We start from the raw sequence: 20722 nt of genomic DNA on the forward strand, positions 1-20722 counted from the left end.
ATTGCTTGGTCATATGGTAGTTCTATTTGTAGTTTTTTAAGGAACCTCCATACTGTTCTCCATTGGCTGTACCAAATCACATTCCCACCAGCAGTGCAACAGTGTTCCCTTTTCTCCACACTCTCTCCAGCATTTATTGTTTCTAGATTTTTTGATGATGGCCATTATGACCGGTGTGAGATGATATCTCATTGTAGTTTTGATTCGCACTTCTCTAATGATTAATGATGTTGAGCATTCTTTCATGTGTTTGTTGGCAGTCTGTGTATCTTCTTTGGAGAAATGTCTATTTAGGTCTTCTGCCCATTTTTGGATTGGGTTGTTTTTTTTTCTGTTATTGAGCTGCAAGAGCTGCTTGTAAATTTTGGAGATTAATCCTTTGTCAGTTGCTTCATTAGCAAATATTTTCTCTCATTCTGAGGGTTGTCTTTTGGTCTTGTTTATGGTTTCCTTTGCTGTGCAAAAGCTTTGAAGTTTCATTAGGCCTCATTTGTTTATTTTTGTTTTCATTTCCATTTCCCTAGGAGGTGGGTCAAAAAGAACCTTGCTGTGATTTATGTCATAGTGTTCTGCCTATATTTTCCTCTAAGAGTTTGATAGTTTCTGGCCTTACATTTAGGTCTTTAATCCATTTTGAGCTTATTTTTGTATATGGTGCTAGGGAGTGTTCTAATCTCATACTTTTACATTTACCTGTCCAGTTTTCCCAGCACCACTTACTGAAGAGGCTGTCCTTTCTACAATGTACATTCCTGCCTCCTTTATCAAAGATAAGGTGACCATATGTGCGTGGGTTTATTTCTGGGCTTTCTATCCTGTTCCATGGATCTATATTTCTGTTTTTGTGTCAGTACCGTACTGTCTCGATTACTGTAGCTTTGTAGTATAGTCTGAAGTCAGGGAGCCTGATTCCTCCAGCTTCGTTTTTTGTTCTCAAGATTGCTTTGGCTATTCGGGGTCTTTTGTGTTTCCATACAAATTGTGAAATTTTTTGTTCTAGTTCTGTGAAAAATACCAGTGGTAGTTTCATAGGGATTGCATTGAATCTGTAGATTGCTTTGGGTAGTAGAGTCATTTTCACAATGTTGATTCTTCCAACCCAAGAACATGGTATATCTCTCCATCTATTTGTATCGTCTTTCTTTCATCAGTGTCTCATAATTTTCTGCATACAGGTCTTTTGTATCCTTAGATAGTTTTATAACTAGACGTTTTATTCTTTTTGTTGCAATGGTAAATGGGAGTGTTTTCTTGATTTCACTTTCAGATTTTTCATCATTAGTGTATAGGAATGCCAGAGATTTCTGTGCATTAATTTTGTATCCTGTTACTTTACCAAATTCATTGATGAGCTCTAGTAGTTTTCTGGTAGCATCTTTAGGATTCTCTATGTATAGTATCATGTCATCTGCAAACAGTGACAGCTTTACTTCTTCTTTTCCGATTTGGATTCCTTTTATTTCCTTTTCTTCTCAGATTGCTGTGGCTAAAACTTCCAAAACTATGTGGAATAAGAGTGGTGAGAGTGGGCAACCTTGTCTGGTTCCTGTTCTTAGTGGAAATTCTTTCAGTTTTGAAACACTGGGGATGATGTTGGCTGTGGGTTTGTCACATATGGCCCTTATTATGTTGAGGAAAGTTCCCTGTATGCCTACTTTCTCCAGGGTTTTTATCATAAATGGGTGTTGAATTTTGTCGAAAACTTTCTCTGCATCGATTGAGATGATCATATGGTTTTTCTCCTTCAATTTGTTAATATTCTGTATCACATTGATTGATTTGTGTATATTGAAGAATCCTTGCATTCCTGGAATAAACTCACTTGATCATAGTGTATGATCCTTTTAATGTGCTGTTGGATTCTGTTTGCTAGTATTTTCTTGAGGTTTTTGCATCTATGTTCATCAGTGATATTGGCCACTAGTTTTCATTCTTTCTGACATCCTTGTCTGGTTTTGGTATCAGGGTGATGGTGGCCTCGTAGAATGAGTTTGGGAGTGTTCCTCCCTCTGCTATATTTTGGAAGAGTTTGAGAAGGATAGGTGTTAGCTCTTCTCTAAATGTTTGATAGAATTCGGCTGAAAAGCTATCTGGTCCTGGGCTTTTGTTTTTTGGAAGATTTTTAATCACAGTTTCAATTTCAGTGCTTGTGATTGGTCTGTTCATATTTTCTATTTCTTCCTGATTCAGTCTTGGCAGGTTGCGCATTTCTAAGAGTTTGTCCATTTCTTCCAGGTTGTCCATTTTATTGGCATAGAGTTGCTTGTAGTAATCTCTCATGATCTGTTGTATTTCTGCAGTGTCAGTTGTTACTTCTCCTTTTTCACTTCTAATTCTATTGATTTGAGTCTTCTCCCTTTTTTTCTTCATGAGTCTGGCTAATGGTTTATCAATTTTGTTTATCTTCTCAAAGAACCACCTATTAATTTTATTGATCTTTGCTATCATTTCCTTCATTTCTTTTTCATTTATTTCTGGTCTAATCTTATGGTTTCCTCCTTCTGCTAACTTTGGGGGTTTTTTGTTCTTCTTTCTCTAATTGCTTTAGGTGCAAGGTTAGGTTGTTTATTCGAGATGTTCCCTGTATCTTAAGGTAGGATTGTATTGCTATAAACTTCCCTCTTAGAACTGCTTTTGCTGCATCCCATAGGTTTTGGGTCGTCGTGTCTCCATTGTCATTTGTTTCTAGGTACTTTTTGATTTCCTCTTTGATTTCTTCAGTGCACTTCGTTATTAAGTAGTGTATTGTTTAGCCTCCATGTGTTTCTATTTTTTACAGGTCTTTTCCTGTAATTGATATCTAGTCTCATAGTGTTGTGGTCGGAAAAGATACTTGATACAATTTCAATTTTCTTAAATTTACCAAGGCTTGATTTGTGACCCACGATATGATCTATCCTGGAGTATGTTCCATGAGCACTTGAGAAAAATGTGTATTCTGTTGTTTTTGGATGGAATGTCCTATAAATATCAATTAAGTCCATCTTGTTTAATGTATCATTTAAAGCTTGTGTTTCCTTATTTATTTTCATTTTGAATGATCTGTCCATTGGTGAAAGTGGGGTGTTAAAGTCCCCTACTATGAATGTGTTACTGTCGATTTCCCCTATTTTGGCTGTTAGTATTTGCCTTATGTATTGAGGTGGTCCTATGCTGGGTGCATAAATATTTACAATTGTTATATCTTCTTGGATCAATCTCTTGATCATTATATAGTGTCCTTCTTAGTCTCTTCTAATAGTCTTGATTTTAAAGTCTATTTTGTGTGATATGAGAATTGCTACTCCAGCTTTATTTTGGTTTCCATTTGCACGGAATATCTTTTTCCATCCCCTCACTTTCAGTCTGTATGTATCTCTATATCTGAAGTGGGTCTCTTGTAGACAGCATATATATGGGTCTTGGTTTTGTATCCATTCAGCCAGTCTGTGTCTTTTGGTGGGCGCATTTAATCCATTTACATTTAAGGTAATTATCGATATGTATGTTCCTATTCCCATTTTCTTAATTGTTTTCGGTTTGTTATTGTAAGTCTTTTCCTTCTCTTGTGTTTCTTGCCTAGAGAAGATCCTTTAGCATTTGTTGTAAAGCTGGTTTGGTCGTGCTGAACTCTCTCAGCTTTTACTTGTCTGTAAAGGTTTTAATTTCTCCATCAAATCTGAATGAGATCCTTGCTGGGTAGAGTAATCTTGGTTGTAGGTTTTTCTCCTTCATCACTTTAAATATGTCCTGCCAGTCCCTTTTGGCTTGCAGAGTTTCTGCTGAAAGATCAGCTGTTATCCTTATGGGGATTCCCTTGTGTGTTATTTGTTGTTTTTCCCTTGCTGCTTTTAACATGTTTTCTTTGTATTTAATTTTTGACAGTTTGATTAATATGTGTCTTGGCGTGTTTCTCCTTGGATTTATCCTGTATGGGACTCTCTGTGCTTCCTGGGCTTGATTAACTATTTCCTTTCCCATATTAGGGAAGTTTTCAACTATAATCTCTTCAAATATTTTCTCAGTCCCTTTCTTTTTCTATTCTTCTTCTGGAACCCCTATAATTCGAATGTTGGCGCATTTAATATTGTCCCAGAGCTCTCTGAGACTGTCCTTGGTTCTTTTCATTCTTTTTTCTTTATTCTGCTCTGCAGTAGTTATTTCCAGTATTTTATCTTCCAGGTCACTTATTCGTTCTTCTGCCTCAGTTATTCTGCTATTGATCCTTTCTAGAGTATTTTTAATTTCATTTATTGTGTTGGTCATCGTTGCTTGTTTCATCTTTAGTTCTTCTAGGTCCTTGTTAAATGTTTCCTGCATTTTCTCTATTCTATTTCCAAGATTTTGGATCATCTTTACTATCATTATTCTGAATTCTTTTTCAGGTAGACTGCCTATTTCCTCTTCATTTGTTAGGCCTGGTAGGTTTTTATCTTGCTCCTTCATCTTCTGTGTTTTTTTCTATCTTCTCATTTTGCTTATCCTACTCTGCTTGGGGTCTCCTTTTTGCAGGCTGCAGGTTCGTAGTTCCCGTTGTTTTTGGTGTCTGTCCCCAGTGGCTAAAGTTGTTTCAGTGGGTTGTGTAGGCTTCCTGGTGGAGGGGACTAGTGCCTGTGTTCTAGTGGGTGAGGCTGGATCTTGTCTTTCTGGTGGGCAGGTCCACCTCTGGTGGTGTGTTTTGGGGTGTCTGTGGACTTACGATTTTAGGCAGCCTCTCTGCTAATGGGTGGGGTTGTGTTCCTGTCTTGCTAGTTTTTTGGCATAGGGTGTCCAGCACTGTAGCTTGCTGGTTGTCGAGTGAAGCTGGGTGTTGGTGTCGAGATGGAGATCTCTGGGGATTTTCGCCATTTGATATTACGTGGAGCTGGAAGGTCTCTTGTGGACCAGTGTCCTGAAGTTGGCTCTCCCACCTCAGAGGCACAGCACTGCCTCCTGGCTGCAGCACCAAGAGCCTTTCATCCACACGGTTCAGAATAAAAGGGAGAAAAAGTAGAAAGAAAGAAAGAGGATAAAAGAAAAGAAAATAAAATAAAGTAAGATAAAATAAAATAAAGTTATTAAAATATAAAATGATTATTCAGAAAAAAAAATTTTTTTAAGTAAAAAAAAAAACAAGAAACAGATGGATAGAACCCTAGGACAAATGGTGTCAGCAAAGCTATACAGACAAAATCTCACATAGTAGCATACACATACACTCTCACAAAAAGAGGAAAAGGGGAAAAAATAATAAATCTTGCGCTCGAAGTCCACCTCCTCAATTTGGGATGATTCATTGTCTATTCAGGTATTCCACAGATGCAGGGTACATCAACTTGATTGTGGAGATTTAATCTGCTGCTCCTGAGGCTGCTGGGAGAGATTTCCTTTTCTCTTCTTTGTTTGCACAGCTCCTGGGGCTCAGCTTTGGATTTGGCCCTGCCTCTGCGTGTAGGTCACCGGAGGGCGTCTGTTCTTTGCTCAGACAGGACGGGGTTAAAGGAGCCGCTGATTCGGGGGCTCTGGCGCACTCAGGCCGGAGGGAGGGAGGGGTACGAAGTGCGGGGCGAGCCTGTGGCAGCAGAGGCCAGCGTGACGTTGCACCAGCCTGAGGCGCACCGTGCGTTCTCCTGGGGAAGTTGTCCCTGGATCCCGGGAACCTGGCAGTGGCAGGCTGCACAGGCTCCCGGGAGGGGTGGTGTGGATAGTGACCTGTGCTCGCACACAGGCTTCTTGGTGGTGGCAGCAGCAGCCTTAGCATCTCATGCCCGTCTCTGGGGTCCGTGCTGTTAGCCGCGGCTCGCGCCCATCTCTGAAGCTCCTTTAAGCAGCGCTCTTAATCCCCTCTCCTCACGCACCAGGAAGCAAAGAGGGAAGAAAAATCTCTTGCCTCTTCGGCAGGTCCAGACTTTTCCCCGGACTCCCTCCTGGCTAGCCGTGGTGCACTAACCCCCTGCAGGCTGTGTTCAGGCTGCCAACCCCAGTCCTCTCCCTGCGCTCTGACCGAAGCCCAAGCTTCAGCTGCCAGCCCAGCCCGCCCTGGCGGTTGAGCAGACAAGCCTCTCAGGCTGGTGAGTGCCAGTCAGCACCGATCTTCTGTGCGGGAATCTCTCCACTTTGCCCTCCGCACCCCTGTTGCTGCGCTCTCCTCCATGGCTCCGAAGCTTCCGCCCTCTGCCACCCGCAGTCTCCTCCCGCGAGTGGCTTCCTAGTGTGTGGAAACCTTTCCTCCTTCACAGCTCCCTCCCACTGGTGCAGGTCCCATCCCTATCCTTTTCTCTCTGTTTATTCTTTTTTCTTTTGCCCTACCCAGTTACGTGGGGAGTTTCTTGCCTTTTGGGAGGTCTGAGGTCTTCTGCCAGCGTTCAGTAGGTGTTCTGTAGGAGTTGTTCCACGTGTAGATGTATTTTTTATGTATCTGTTGGGAGGAAGGTGATCTCCGCGTCTTACTCTTCTGCCATCTTCCCCCTCTCTCGCATGTGTCTTTTTGAATTATGGTTTTCTCTGGGTATATGCCCAGGTGTGGGATTGCTGGGTCACATGGTAATTGTATTTTTAGTTTTTTAAGGAACCTCCATGCTGTTCTCCATAGTGGCTGTATCAATTTACATTCCCCCCAACAGTGCAAAAGGGTTCCCTTTTTTCCACACCCTCTCCATTATCCATGCCTTTTGATCTTAAAAAAATCTGACCTCAGTTCCAATTTTATTTCAGTCATAATATACATATGGAGACAAATAAGCCTACTTTGTTTTTCCTTCAAAGCTTTCCCTCTAAAAGGTTCCCTTTAAATCACTGCAGCTTACAAACAGTAGCTACTCAGTTGATAAAGTAACTAGAAGGAGAATTTACCTGAAGGACAGGGAACTCTAATTTCTGTTTACCATTATTCACAATATAAAAACCTAGGGAAAGTAGTACGTTCTTTAATAAACCAAGCAATTGTCTTAACTTCACGGGGATCAGTTCCACCCTCCTATAGAAGGCAGACATTTCCTTTTCTTTTTGGTAGTTTTTATTTTAATGTGATTTAAGTGTATAAAATTATAATTTCTAAAAGCTTTTTATTAAAGTATCTACTGAGTAAAGGAAGGTACACATTGTTATCAGTTTTTTTCCCTAAACATTGAGGCCCAATTCTACATGGTATGAATACGTACCTGCAATTTAGAGTGAAGGTAAGAAATAAGGGTGATTGTCAAGAAAAAAAAAAAGTGTCATTTTCCTATGTCTACTCCTGAAATACAAATAGTTTTTGGCAAGATAAGCCTCATGGAGAATCAAGATAAGTTCCATGGAGAATCATGATAGTTACCTGTTTCTAACAGAACTCGCACAACATCTACCTTTCCAAACAAAGCTGCTTCGTGAAGTGCACTCCCTTTTTCTGTCTGGAAAAAAAAAAAAGAAGAAGGAAAAAGAAGCACAGTTGCATTAGGAATGCTTAGGTTAAAAAATTCTGTCATTTTATGTATTCATACATATTCTCTGTAATCTTAGCACTCTGACAGAAAGGTAGTGTGAAATAAAGAAGAGATTCTAGAAACAAAACCCAAAAGCTTGAATTTGTGAAACACCTCTGCTTCTGTGTAGCCATTTGACCTTGTTATGTTGGTAATCTTCCTCATCATAGCATTTATAGTACTACATTATAATGTTATGTGATTGTCTATTCCCTTTAATAAACTGTAAGTTTAGTGGAAATGTAGATATCTATTTTTTTCATCATGGTATCACCAATGCCTAGAAAAAAGTACCTCAAAAATGTAGACATTTAAGAATTATTTTGAGGGTAAAAGGTAGAAGAAGGTAGGAACATAACATAGAAGACAAGAATATGTAAGTATTGCAGGGAGAGATTGGTTTCTGCCTTGAGGAAGATAAAGGAAGATTTCAAAGAGGAAGCTTTTTAGCTATACATTAAAAAAAACTTTTTTCCTCTCAAGAATTTTAAAATGTCTACCAGGTCCTTAGTATGTGCATATGTCTCTGTGTGTTAAACTGAACACTGTCATTATGGCAACTTTGTTCTCTTGTACTAAAAGTAATCTCTAGTATGGGATTTTCATCTCAATACAAAAAAGAAATATCACTATAAAATAATATATAACGTAAAAATGTTTTTAATTAATAAAATATTATTGTATAATTAACCCAGTATAAAATGGTTTATAAATGCATTGTTAAGGAGGCTTGAGGACCACTGAAGATCTATCGACGTGATCTGAATTTATTGCCAATAACTGAAATGCACTTGATTTATAATTTTCTGGGTATGATATGTATAGACACTAATAAACATGGAAATAAAATAATTTATAAATATATATAGCACTATACAGAAGGAAAATTAAACTGTAGAAACTTATGCAGCTCCTTAAAACAATGTTTCAATGTGTGGCATAAAAAGTTAATTTTTTTCACTCCCTAAAAAATATCCCTTGAAATAATCTAATTCTTCTCACTCTCATTCTATGTCTTTCAACCAACTTTCTTACTACTATTTTGATTTCCTTCAAATTTTCACAAAAGTTTGGACTTAATGTTAGAAAAACCCTTCCTGGAATAGCACACCTTAAAATTCTGAAAAACTAAACAATATTTTAAATATAGAGATGAAAAGGAAAATGGAATTCCTCAGAGCCTGGGGAAGGGAATGAGGGACAGAAAGTATGAATCCAGGCATTGAGCACTGGAAGAAGAATTTGTTCAAGGAAATCTACCAATCCCTGATAGATTAGTATCTGGGCTTTAACCAAGGTGGGACTGGGAGGGGAGCAGGAGACAAAGTCTGAAGCTCAAGCAAGCTGAGAGGATAGATCAAGGACTCCTACAAAAATTAAAACCCCCAAAGAACAACAGCCTCAGTAAAAACAATAAAGTAAAAATTAAAAACTTGTTACAAAAATCTGTTGCAGAGAGGGAAAGTAAGATTTTAGCTCTAAACAGATTAGAATGACAGAAATAAATCCCACTGCTCTAAGAATTCCTAACCACAATTCTGTCCTCACAAGGGTTTGAGGCCAAATTTAACACAATCTCTGTGCCCCTCAGAGCCAAAAATGTAGAATAAAGTGATTTGGGTTCACAGTACCAGAGGCAGACATAAATGCTTAGCAGAAGCAGATATAAATCCTCTCTGAAAAGATACACTTTAAACTCAGGCCTCCAAGAGTTCCAAGAGTTAAAGCTTTGAAAAACACAAATTCAAATTTAGAAACCACTGAACATGAAAGGAAATAAGTCACTATGAGTAAGAAATAGTAGAAACAAAAAAGAAGATAATGGACTTCTCTGGTGATGCAGTGGTTAAGAACCCGCCTGTACAGTACAGTCCAACTATACTTTTGTTTGTACTGTCCAACAGTACAGTCCAACTATACTTTTGGACTGTAAAAATTAGTCAATCTTTCCAAACCCATGGTTGATGTAATTAGCTTCTTTGATAAGAGAATGTGAGAACTGTCAAAATGGAATGGATTATTCTCATAAACTTAAGGGAAACAGTGGAACTAGGAACTATTTACTGCTACCCCAGTATTATCACAAATAGTATAAAATTTAAATAGGTCAAATTTATAGACTTTTCCTTTTCAAAATATAGGTTAATTCCATAATATTTTGTAATTTATCATCCCCTACCTTGAGTCAGCATCTACTCTTCTCATTCAAATTACTTACTACCATTCTGTTCACCTCAGCACTCTCCCCCAAATCCACAATCCATAATTGGCCAAACCTTGAAAAACCGTGTTCTCATGAAACAATATTTAGTCTAAAACATTCTAAAAGCAAGTGGAATGTATACAAAGAAATAACACTAGGACTTCCCTGGTGGAACAGTGGTTAAGAACCTGCCTGCCAATCAATGAAGGGGACATGGGTTTGATCCCTGGTCTGGGAAGATCCCACATGCCACGGAGCAACTAAATCCGTGTGCCGCAACTACTGAACCTGCACTCTAGAGCCCGCGAGCCACAACTTCTGAGCCCACATGCCACAACTACTGAAGCCCACATGCCCTAGAGCCCACGCACCACAACTACTGAGCCTGCGTGCTGCAACTGCTGAAGCCCACGCACCTAGAGCCCATGCTCCGCAACAAGAGAAGCCACCGCAAAGAAAAGTCTGCACACCACAAGGAAGAGTAGCCCCCCTCACCGCAACTAGAGAAAGCCTGCACGCAGCAACAAAGACCCAACGCAGCCAAAATAAAGAAAGAAAGAAAAAAGAAGGCAGTCTTGGGAGAGAGCTGACACTGGCTGTGGATGCAGGAGCAAATGGGCCCACAGCCCTCAGTGCCCCTAAAAAAAAAAAAAGAAATAACACTAAAATAGGTGAACCCAAATTTGGGGCCTGCTTTTCCAATGGATCAAATTTCTCCATTTCTTTAAAATTAATCATTTAAAATAAACATAGTTTCTGAATAGACAATTATGCAGTTGATAATATAGTAACACTTCAATATTTATACAGTAAACAGATATGAAGCACTCACAACGTCTTAGCACCTTTCAGGGAAAAAAAAAACCTCCAATCACAATTAGTGATGAAAACAGCTTAGTGAGAAGACATGACCTGATATATATCTTAATGCTGAATTGCTGATAAAAGCAAAAGAAATTCTCTCTCCAATTGGAAATGGCTATTAAAGTTAAGTCTCAGTAGCACCAAAACTGAGAAAAACAAATGGTAGGAAAAGGGGAGAGGATATAGAAAAGAATGTTCCTATTTTTAAGCCCTGGGTTTTAGCTTCCTTTTTGGTTTGGCTGTATGTATTTCCCTGATACATGAAAGCTCAATTACGCATTTAAAGAGATCCTTGTTATATTTTATCCAAAACCTCTAGATGTTTCAAAATGGCTTTTTGGGTTGTATTCTAAGAGTGCCAAAACAGCAGACAGAAAGGGGATGTGAAGATGTCAGTTTGCCTGCACTGGTTCCCCCTTCCAAATTTAACACTCTAACCATAGCCCTTCTGAAGCTTGCAAAAGAGAATGACCAGATAAAGGAAGACCAAATTTTTTATTAAAGGAGAAAATAAATAGAACAAAGATATAAAGTGGGATTGTGATGATGATCAGTAGAGAAAATAGCACAAGTAGCAGGGAAAATAAAAACTATTGAGAAACAAGACCCACTACCAAAAGAAGTAACAACCAGTTAGTAAAGATAAACTTGATACAGAAAAAAGAAGAAAAGCCAATGAGAATGGCATTTAACACAGAAGTAACAACCCCTGATGCCCTGGTTGGTACCAATTAGCCCTGTAGGCATCTCTTGGGATGAAAGGTAAGAACTTAAAAGATAAGAACATCCTAGCCTTTGTAAATGAATAAATGTCTAAACAACTTGAGAAGCAACAGATCCTTTGTACCCTACATTAGCTAGACTATATCCAGAGTACTGTGTTCAAGCGTGGATACTAAACTTTCACAGGAATATCAACAGATTGGAATATGTCCAGAGAAGAGCATCCCAAAACAAGAATCTAGAAAAACATCATGTGAAGAATAGCTGAAAGTTATAAGTAGGTTTAGACTGGGGGTGGAAATGGCATAAGAGAAACAGGATGTGTCTTCAAAAAACTCAGAAATAACATTTCTCCTATTCTAAAGAAGATCTCTTCCTCTCCTCCTATTTAACTAGGGACTTCTGGCCAATATCTTTACCTTTCCTATCTTCCTTCACTTCTGTCTCAGAGGAAGCATCCATTCCCCTCATTAAAGCTAATCCTCGTGCTCGCTTCGGCAGCACATATACTAAAATTGGAACGATACAGAGATTAGCATGGCCCCTGTGCAAGGATGACCCACAAATTCATGAAGTGTTCCATATTTTTATTGCATAGCATAGGGAACTCTACTTAATGTACTGTGGTAACCTAAATGGGAGGGAAGTCCAAAAGGGAGGGGATATCTGTATGTGTATGGCTGATTCATTTTGTTGTGCAGTGGAGGCTAACACAACATTGTAAAGCAACCATACTCCAATAAAATTTTTTTTAAAAAAGCTAATCCTCCACTTGTGCTTTTTTTTCTATCATTTTCTGCTTCTTGAATTTTGCTCATGAAGTATCTTCACCATTTTCTTGCATCCTCAATTTCAGTCTCTTCATTGGATCCTTCCACTCTCCATAAAAATACATACCTTTTCACTATCTACCAAAACAAACAACCATAGAAACTTCCTGTGAACCTGCTATGATTTCAAGCTTCTATCCCATATCTCACTTTTCCTTACTCCACACTTTATTAAATATCATCTTCCCTTTTGAAGGCAAAATTTTTGTCTATTCTGTTGGTGCTATATCCTCTGGCACATAGTAGGCAATGCCTGGCACAGAGCAGGCACTCCATAAATACATGGTGAATGGATGAATTGATAATTATAATTGTACTGTCTTGGTTAGTTACCTCTTGTAACTAACTGCTTCTTTACAGACTTCTTTTCCAGAAACTACCTGAATAGTCTTTATTTGGCTTCTTCTCTCTCACTATAGTCTCTTTCTTGTAAACCCATCTGTTTCCATGGCTTCATCTCTCACTTCTCTGAGCTAGCACCATTTAAGTGGCACATCCTAAGAAAGACTTCCCCAACCCTTCATTCTCAAACACAAGAACCTGCTTTTTTCCTTTATACCACTTACTGCAATTTGTAATTTTTGTTTGTTTATATGTTTATTTTCTGTTTTCACACCCAGGCTCTCAACTCCATAAGAGTAGGGAACAAATTTTCTTGTTGATGTAGCATGTGCCTGGTATCCTCTCCTCAGAAGGCTAGAGGGGATATGGTGTCCTGAAAGGGAAACTAGGGGGAAGGATACAGAGTTGCTAAGGTGGTAAGTGAGACAGATCAGGGAAGGCCTCCCTATTAAGGTGACATTTGAGCAGATACCTGAAGAAAGTAGAGGAGGAAGTCATGCAGGTTAGTAAGGCAAAGGCCTTATGGTAGTAGCACACACAGTGTGTTCCAGCAAGAGCAATGAGGCCACTGTGGCTGAAACTATATGAAAATGGCAAAGAGTAGCAGGAGGTAGCTTCAGGGAGAGTGAGACTAGGTCAGATAAGACACTGTCAGCCACTGTAAGGAGTGTGGCTTTTGTTCCAAGTGAGCTGGAATACCAATGAAGGTTTCTGAGCAACCTGATTTAGTTTAATGGGATCACTTATAGCTGCTTTGTTGAAAATAGACTGAAGGAGTCTGTTATGGACTGAATGCTTGTTACCCCCCCCCAAATTCATATGTTGAAGCCCTAAACCCCAATGTGACCGTATTTGGTGACAGGGACTTCACAGAAGTAATTAAGGTTAAATGAGGTTGTAAGGGCGGGAACCCAATTCTATGGGATTGGTGTCCTTATAAGAGGAGGGGGAAACATCAGAGAGCTCTCTCCTTCTCTCTCCATTTGTGCACAGAAAAAAGGTCATTTGAGGACACAGGAGAAGGCAGCCATCTACAAGCTCTCACCAAGAACCAAATTGGCCAGAACCTTGATCTTGGACTTTCCAGCCTCCAGACAGTGATAAAACAAATGTGTGCTGTTTAAGCCACCCAGTCTATGGTATTTTGTTATAGTAGCCCAAGCAGACTAATACAGAAGCAAAGGAAGAAGCAGGGAAACCAGTTAGGAGGCAAGAGATAATCAAGAATTGGGCTCTGGTGGTAGTAGTGAAGGTAATGAAAAGTACTGAAATTCTGGATATAGTTTGAGCACAAAGTCAATAAAATTTGATGAAGAACTAAATTAAAATGTGAAGAAACCCTAAAGTTTTGGGGCCAAACAACTAGAAGAACAGCACTACCATCTGCTGAAATGGGAAATATTGGAAGATGGACAAATCTGGGGAGAAGGGGTTATGGAGGCTAAATACTCAGTTTTTGGAATGCTGAGTTTGGATGCCCATTAGCATCCAATAGACATGTCCAGCAGACACCTAATTTAGAGTTTACGGTAAGGTCCAGGATGAATAAATAAAATTTTTATTGTTAGATAAAGATGTCATTTGAAGCTGAGAGACTGGATGAGGCCAACTAGGAAGTAAGTAAAGACAGAGAAGAAAAGAGGTTTAAGTACTAAGACCTGGGAGACTCAGATGCTTAGAGACCAGGAAGATGAGAATGTCATCAGATTACATTATAGGGACGTCACAGATTACATTATTAGTCCCTCCTATTGCATGCCCTCTGCCATACAACACTGCAGCTCTTTGCACTTATGTGGGTGGAGTATATATCCCTACCCCTGGATTTGGAGCTTGGTTTGTGACTTGCTTTAGCCAATGGATGATAGCTAACATGATGCAAGCAGAGGCCCAAAGTGTGCTTGCTTGGTTGGGCTTAGGCCATGTCCTGACTAGTCCCAGGAGGAAGATAATAAACACATGGAGTAGAGCTGCCCAGACTAACTTACAACATAAAACAAAGCTTCCCCAGCTGACCTGTAACTTAAGAATGAAAAAAAATGCTACTGCTTATGAATGTCTGAGATTTCTGTGCTTATCCTACAGCAGTATTGTGGCAATAGCTAAGAGAGAGTAACAGAGTTACAGAGTTCCAATGTAAAGGTTCATTGGGAAGGAATGAAAATAAAGCCTGGCTCAGGGAAAAGGAGTATGAATCTACAAAAGAGGACAGAAAACAGAAAGACTTAATTCTTAAGCAACTAGTGATAACAGGTTCATGAGGCCTTGCAGATTTATCTAGTTGCAACACTGAATGGCAGGCAATCAAAATCTTTGGCTCAACCTAATACTGAGAAGGAACAGCCAGTGAACTACATGAAAACCAAGAGAGAGTGGTATCTCAGATGTCAAAAGAAAAAAGTGTTTCAAAGAGGAGGGAGAGATCAACTTTGTCAATGCTGATGATAAATCAAGTAAGATGAGGACTAAGAACTGGCTATGGATCTAACAATACGGCAGTCATTAGTTACCTTCACCAAAGGAAAAACACAAAGAATTTTTATAGAGTAATAGAGTTGGAATGGTTTCAACAGAGATGAAGGAAAGAATTTGATATGAGTAAAAACAAGTCTTTCTAAATATTTTGCCATTTTTTTCTAGTCCTGTGGGTATTACTTCCTCTAGAATATGTTCTTTAATTTCACCTGTAGTCAGCAAGATAGATTTTTGCAGGGGGCTCTTTTAGAAATGTGACAAGAATGACCAGGTGTGGGATTACCACTACATTCACCAGAATGGTCAGTTACCCATTCTCTAGCTACTGCTAACAAAAATTGCTTGTAAGTCATTTTATTATGTGCATTAAGGCTACAATAAATTTCATTTTATTTAAAAATATGTTGCCATAAAGAGAATCAGAGAAAGAAGAAGACAGCTAGAGGAAAATTCAGGTTCAAAGGAGAGGGTTTTTTAAAGATGGGAAATATTGCAACATCTTTGCGTCCTTCGGAAAATAATGCAGTTAAGAGGGGGAAAACATTGTATTAAAGAGGGAATATTTGCCAGAGCAATGTATCCCAAGTCGATAAGAGGGGATAGGAGCCAATGCACAAGTAGAGAAGTTAGTCTCAGATATAAGCCTAGAAAGTTAATTTAAAGCAAGGAAGGAAAGCAAATATACACATATTGGCAACTGTGGAGGTGAGAATATGTGATTGTTTCTGTTATCTCAGTGAAATAAAAGCAAAGTTGTAATCACAGAGGGATGACAATGAAGGAAGTGTTGAAGTTTTTGGAAAAGAGGAGAAATTTTAAAATAGTCATCTCAGGAAGTAGAAGAGTAAGTGCAATCTTCTCGTTTCGGGCTTCCCTGGTGGCTCGGTGGTTAAGAATCTGCCTACCAATGCAGGGGACAAGGTTCGAGCCCTTGGCCGGGAAGATCCCACATGCCACGGAGCAACTAAGTCCATGCGCCACAACTACTGAGCCTGCACTCTAGAGCCCACATACCACAACTACTGAAGCCCACGTGCCACAACTACTGAAGCCCATGCACCTAGAGCCCGTGCTCCGCAACAAGAGAAGCCACCGCAATGAGAAGTCTGCGCACCGCAATGAAGACTCACTGCAGCCAAAAATAAATAAATAAACATTTTTTTACAAAGAGTAAATGGTTTATTAAAATGTAATCTATCCATTTAGGCACATATTTCTCCTGCCACTGTAAGCACTTTGAGAGCAAAAGCTATACCTTACTCAGCTTTGCACCTTAACAGCTCCTAGCATGCTAACTTGTACTCTTTACTATTAATTTCCTGTAAATTTTACTTTCCTTTCCTTTTACATTCATATAAAACCCAATTTCTTAATATTATGCTAGTGCTTTAACTCTTTGAGTTTTAATAAGAGAAACACACACAGTTAAAGCACTAGCATAATATGACACTATCACCACCTAGTTATCCAAAATCAGGTTTGAAATCCATAGAAATAATTGCTAATTTCAAAAGAATCATGCCAATTAAACCCTACTTTCTTAATATCTTAATAAAATTGATTCTCTTTATTAAGAAATTTTTAATGCTAAAGGATTTATACGTAAATATATACTATGAAATTCAACCAAATAGGAATTAAATTATTTTGCTCACTAGTTCAAATAGGTGTTATAATTCAAAATTGCTCAGAAAGAAATGAAGCAGAAAACAAAACTTCTACAAAAAGTACAAACATAAATGCTGCATTTAAAAATATTTGTAATTAAAAGAAAAGATCCTCCAAAGCCATCTCTAAATTTTGAAGAATTATTCATAATAACTTGAATGTAATTGAAGTCTAAAAATGTAGTACTGTGATTTACCAAATAGGATTACTTTTAATACTGTTAACTTCCAACTAGTTAACAAATTAATGAATATTAAAGCCACTGAAACAGTTTAAGGTTACTAACTGGCATGGTTCACTCTCAGCCAGTGAGAATATCAACAAATCTCTACTTCAAATTTAATATTAAAAAATGTTATAGTGAATCTGATGGTAAACCTAGGTGACAGTTAATTTGAATAACATAAAAAAATTAAATAATCACAAAAAAGGGTAATGAGATGCCAAAAAATGTTTTATATGAACAAAGCAATAATAATAAAAACAAAAAATCAACTAACGCTAACTATAACTAATGGAAGAGTCAAGTCATTGAGATGTATTGTAGAAATATGTTGTCAGCTCTGCTTCCTGGAACCTTCAAGATGAAATCAGAGTGAGCATCAGTGAAAGAGGTATAGCAACCAAAATGTTGCCCATCCTGCTCGGGTACCTGCCCTGATGCTTCTGATTAAGTGTTCACGTATTCTGAACATACTGTGTACCCTTTCATCTGATTTGTGAGTAACAAAACCAAATGCTATCAGTGGCCAAGTAGAAAAATCTAAAGGAATGAATCATAGAGAGAGGCTGAGATCTTAGAAGGTATATACCCCATCAGGAAGTATTTAAAATTCAACATTTTAAAACACTGTTTTAGCCAAATAATGCACATCTGCAAGCTAAATTACACCTAAAATTCAAAGTCCTTTTAGACTTTCAAGGTCTTCTTCAAACATCACTCTTCAATGTTTTCCCAAGTTCTCCCTCTTTAAATCTATTTTTCTCACCTATATCTTCATAGCACTTCGTCCTAGCATTTATTTTAATATGTCATGTAACAGAAGTTATTCTTGCAAGTTGTTGTGTTCTCCACCAAATTTTGGGCACAGATCTTTTTTATCTTTAATTCTCCAAAAGCACAAAATACAGTGTTTTGCATAAAAAATATAAATTTATAAAATTGAATCTGAACTCTTACTTTTCTAGTCAGAGTGAATTATTGATCTCAAACAGCCATAGTTAAAGTCCTTGGTTATAATGCAATCTGTGCAATAAAGTTTAGAAATATTCCAAAAGTGTTAATAAAAGCAATAAATCTAGATTAGAGAAATTCAACATTTAGACAATAAACATCTAGCTTATCATTAAACATACTTTGAAAAAGTAACTTTGTTAGTCACCTATAATAAATAGTAAACATATATCTATCTCATTTCAATACCCCTTTGCAAGCAAAGTTGTTTTTTTCTTAAATATGAGGGCTAAAAAAAATTCTTGTGCTTATTTTCAAGGCTGCCAAAGTAGAATAAGCAATATAGAAAAGATATTACAAATATCTAAACAACTAAATAACACAGGCAAAGATCTAAGGAAAATTCTGATGCAGGGAGTCAGCCTGACACCTAAGATTAGAAGGCCTAGGATTTTTAAAACTTCAACAAACAAAAAACCCGAGAGACACCTCAACAACTCCTAGGAAGATAACCTCACAGTTGAGCACTAATTCCACCTTGAATGTGTAGATTTGTTTACAAAACTGTCTGCATTTATTGCCTCTGGGTATTCACAACCCTTTCATAATTCACACCCTCTTCTAATTGAAAGGTAGAGTCTGTTTTCCTACCCCTTGAATTTGGGATGCCTTTGTGACGTATTGCCCAATCAAACATGGCAAAAGACACAATATGTTTGTTCCAAAGCTAGACCTCAAGAGGCCTTGTATAATCCTGTTTCTCTCTCACTCTCTCTCTCTCTACCATGTGAACAAGCCCAAGGTAGACTGCTTGATTATGAAAGACACACAGCAGTCTCACCCATTACTCCAGGTAACAGCCAGTTACTACCTGAAGCACAGACACTTAATTGATTTACAACTGACCCAAGACACATGAGAGAGAGCCCAGTCAGGACAGAAGAACTGCCCATATAAGCTAAGACTAAACCATAACCTCAGAATTATAAACTAAATAAATGGTTATTGTGTTAAGCTGTTAAATTTTGGTACAGTTTATTATGCAGCAATAGCTTATCAATATATAGGGGAGAAAAGTCATAATCTGACGGGAACCAAAAGGATCTCTGGAAGGTAAGTAGGTTGCCAGTGACTTGGGGGCTAAAAAAAAACAGTCATAAAAGGAGAAAATGGTAAAAAAAAAAAAAAAAAGAAAAGCTAACCTTGGAATTAGGGCTAATGAGACAGATAACAAAAGCAAGTTGCTTTTCCTTGTGGAGAAACAAAATCTATCCAAATGTTATCTGTCCTTCAAAGCTCAACTCAAATCACACCTCCCAATAAATTGTTTTCTTATTGCCCGTAAGCATAGTGATCCTTCCTTTATTAGTCATGTATAGAGGTACATTATTGTGGAAAAAAGCCTGGACTTTAATCAGTAAGTCTAAATTCACATTCTGGGATTACGAGCTATGTATCCTTAGGCAAGTTTCCTAGTCTTTGAATCTGATTCCTCATCTCTGTACTGGAATTTAATGGCTCTCAATCCCACAGGATAGCTGTGAGATTTGTATTCTAAATGTGTCAACATATTAAACACAAAGTACAACTCAAAAATGTTAAAGTGAATTTCGTTCCTTTCATTCATTCATTCATTCAACTTCGACTGGACTGAATTACTGGTGTATGTCAGGCTGTGTGCTAGATACCGGGAGAAAGGAAACAATTACTAAGGAGACCACACACAACTGCCATCTAGTAATAATTTTTCATGTGTATAGCCCTCAAGGTAGAATGAGGTTAGAGATTATGCCTTATATTTCTTCATATTTCCCAGCTGTGTGGTGGGGTATTTTGAATTGAGTAGTTACAAAGATACATGTAGACCGTTTGACCAGTTAAAAAATGGTAAGATTTCTTCCTGTAAGTTTTAACATCTGTATCTCAAAGCAAAACAAAAGCACCATTGCTTTTGAAACATAGCTAAAAGAAGACTCACTTGACAGCTCACATCCATTCCTGCTTCCAGCAGCACCTGAACAACTGCTTTGTGACCATTGCGTGCAGCAAGGTGTAGTGGTGTGTGCTTTCGAGTGTTGCAGCTCATTAAGTTAGGGTGTGCACTGATGATCATTTTGACCACTCTAAGCCGTCCATAGAGGGCTGCCAGGTCCAGAGGAGTTTCCAGCTTGCTGTTCCTGATGGTAGGATCAGTGAGCTCTTCCAGCAGAACAGCAACTACTTCTGAGTGTCCATACTGAGCTGCACAGTGTAGGGCAGTTTCATTTTCATTGTTCTGTTAAGACAAAGACATAAAGTGCAAGTTTTCAGAAATTCAATCCTTTATCAAAACCTATATACAGTCATTTAAAACCTGAGATGCTTTGAAAATGTAAGTTTAAGATTTATCTGTTTTAATAAGTATGCCTAATAGAATTTTATATTTGATACTAGTACCACACCAAAAATATCACATTTTATTTTTATTACTTCAAATGAAAAAATCAAACTTTTCCCTACACTATATATTCCAACTTCCAAGAGTGATAAATGATTTAGCCATGTTAGTCAGTAGCCCTGCTGGGCCAAGATGGTCAGTGTTATCTGCACTGTGCATCGTGCCTCCATGACATTTGTTAATGAGAGAGATTAATAAGAATTATAATACACTTTTAACAGACTGGCTTTCCAAAAGATAGTTGAGATAGTACAGTCTTTGATAATGAAAGATTTACAGAAAGGCTTCCCAAGTTAAGTTTCATTTTATCTTTCGTTTAAGTATAAATCAGTGCTTCTTTTGCAAAGAGAATAAGGACATACTGGCCCTAAGGTTAAACCATATCTTTTTGAAATATAATCATGGATTGAGAAGCAGACCATACCCATACCATACAAGTATCACAGTATTACACGTGTAGCTTATAAGTGTTTCAGTTGAAAATCAATGAGATTTCCCCAGGAATTCAGCAGAATAAAAAATGTTAAAATGGAGAAAACTGAACCCAGTTGCAAGGGAGATGTACCCTTTCAGATTCTTTGGGCA

At 38.1% G+C, this 20722-nt stretch overlaps 1 protein-coding gene and 1 non-coding gene across 15 annotated transcripts in view; one reads left to right on the plus strand and one right to left on the minus strand.

Annotated features, from left to right (window-relative positions):
- ANKS1B (ankyrin repeat and sterile alpha motif domain containing 1B) overlaps positions 1-20722 on the minus strand; it is a 1164750-nt gene that overhangs the window by 957713 nt on the left and 186315 nt on the right. For all 14 annotated transcript variants that reach the window (XM_033427668.2, XM_033427671.2, XM_033427675.2 and 11 more), the window contains exons 4-5: positions 19679-19975; positions 7274-7349 (exon numbers count right to left, since the gene is read on the minus strand). In XM_033427668.2, coding sequence (XP_033283559.1) covers positions 7274-7349; positions 19679-19975 — 373 coding nt within the window. The remainder of the gene's footprint in view (positions 1-7273; positions 7350-19678; positions 19976-20722) is intronic.
- LOC117201180 (U6 spliceosomal RNA) lies at positions 11697-11800 on the plus strand. Its single transcript, XR_004483158.1, has one exon. It is a non-coding gene; the product is annotated as a U6 spliceosomal RNA (small nuclear RNA).

This window comes from Orcinus orca, chromosome 11 (genome assembly GCF_937001465.1).
Source record: "Orcinus orca chromosome 11, mOrcOrc1.1, whole genome shotgun sequence".
NCBI lineage: Eukaryota > Metazoa > Chordata > Mammalia > Artiodactyla > Delphinidae > Orcinus > Orcinus orca.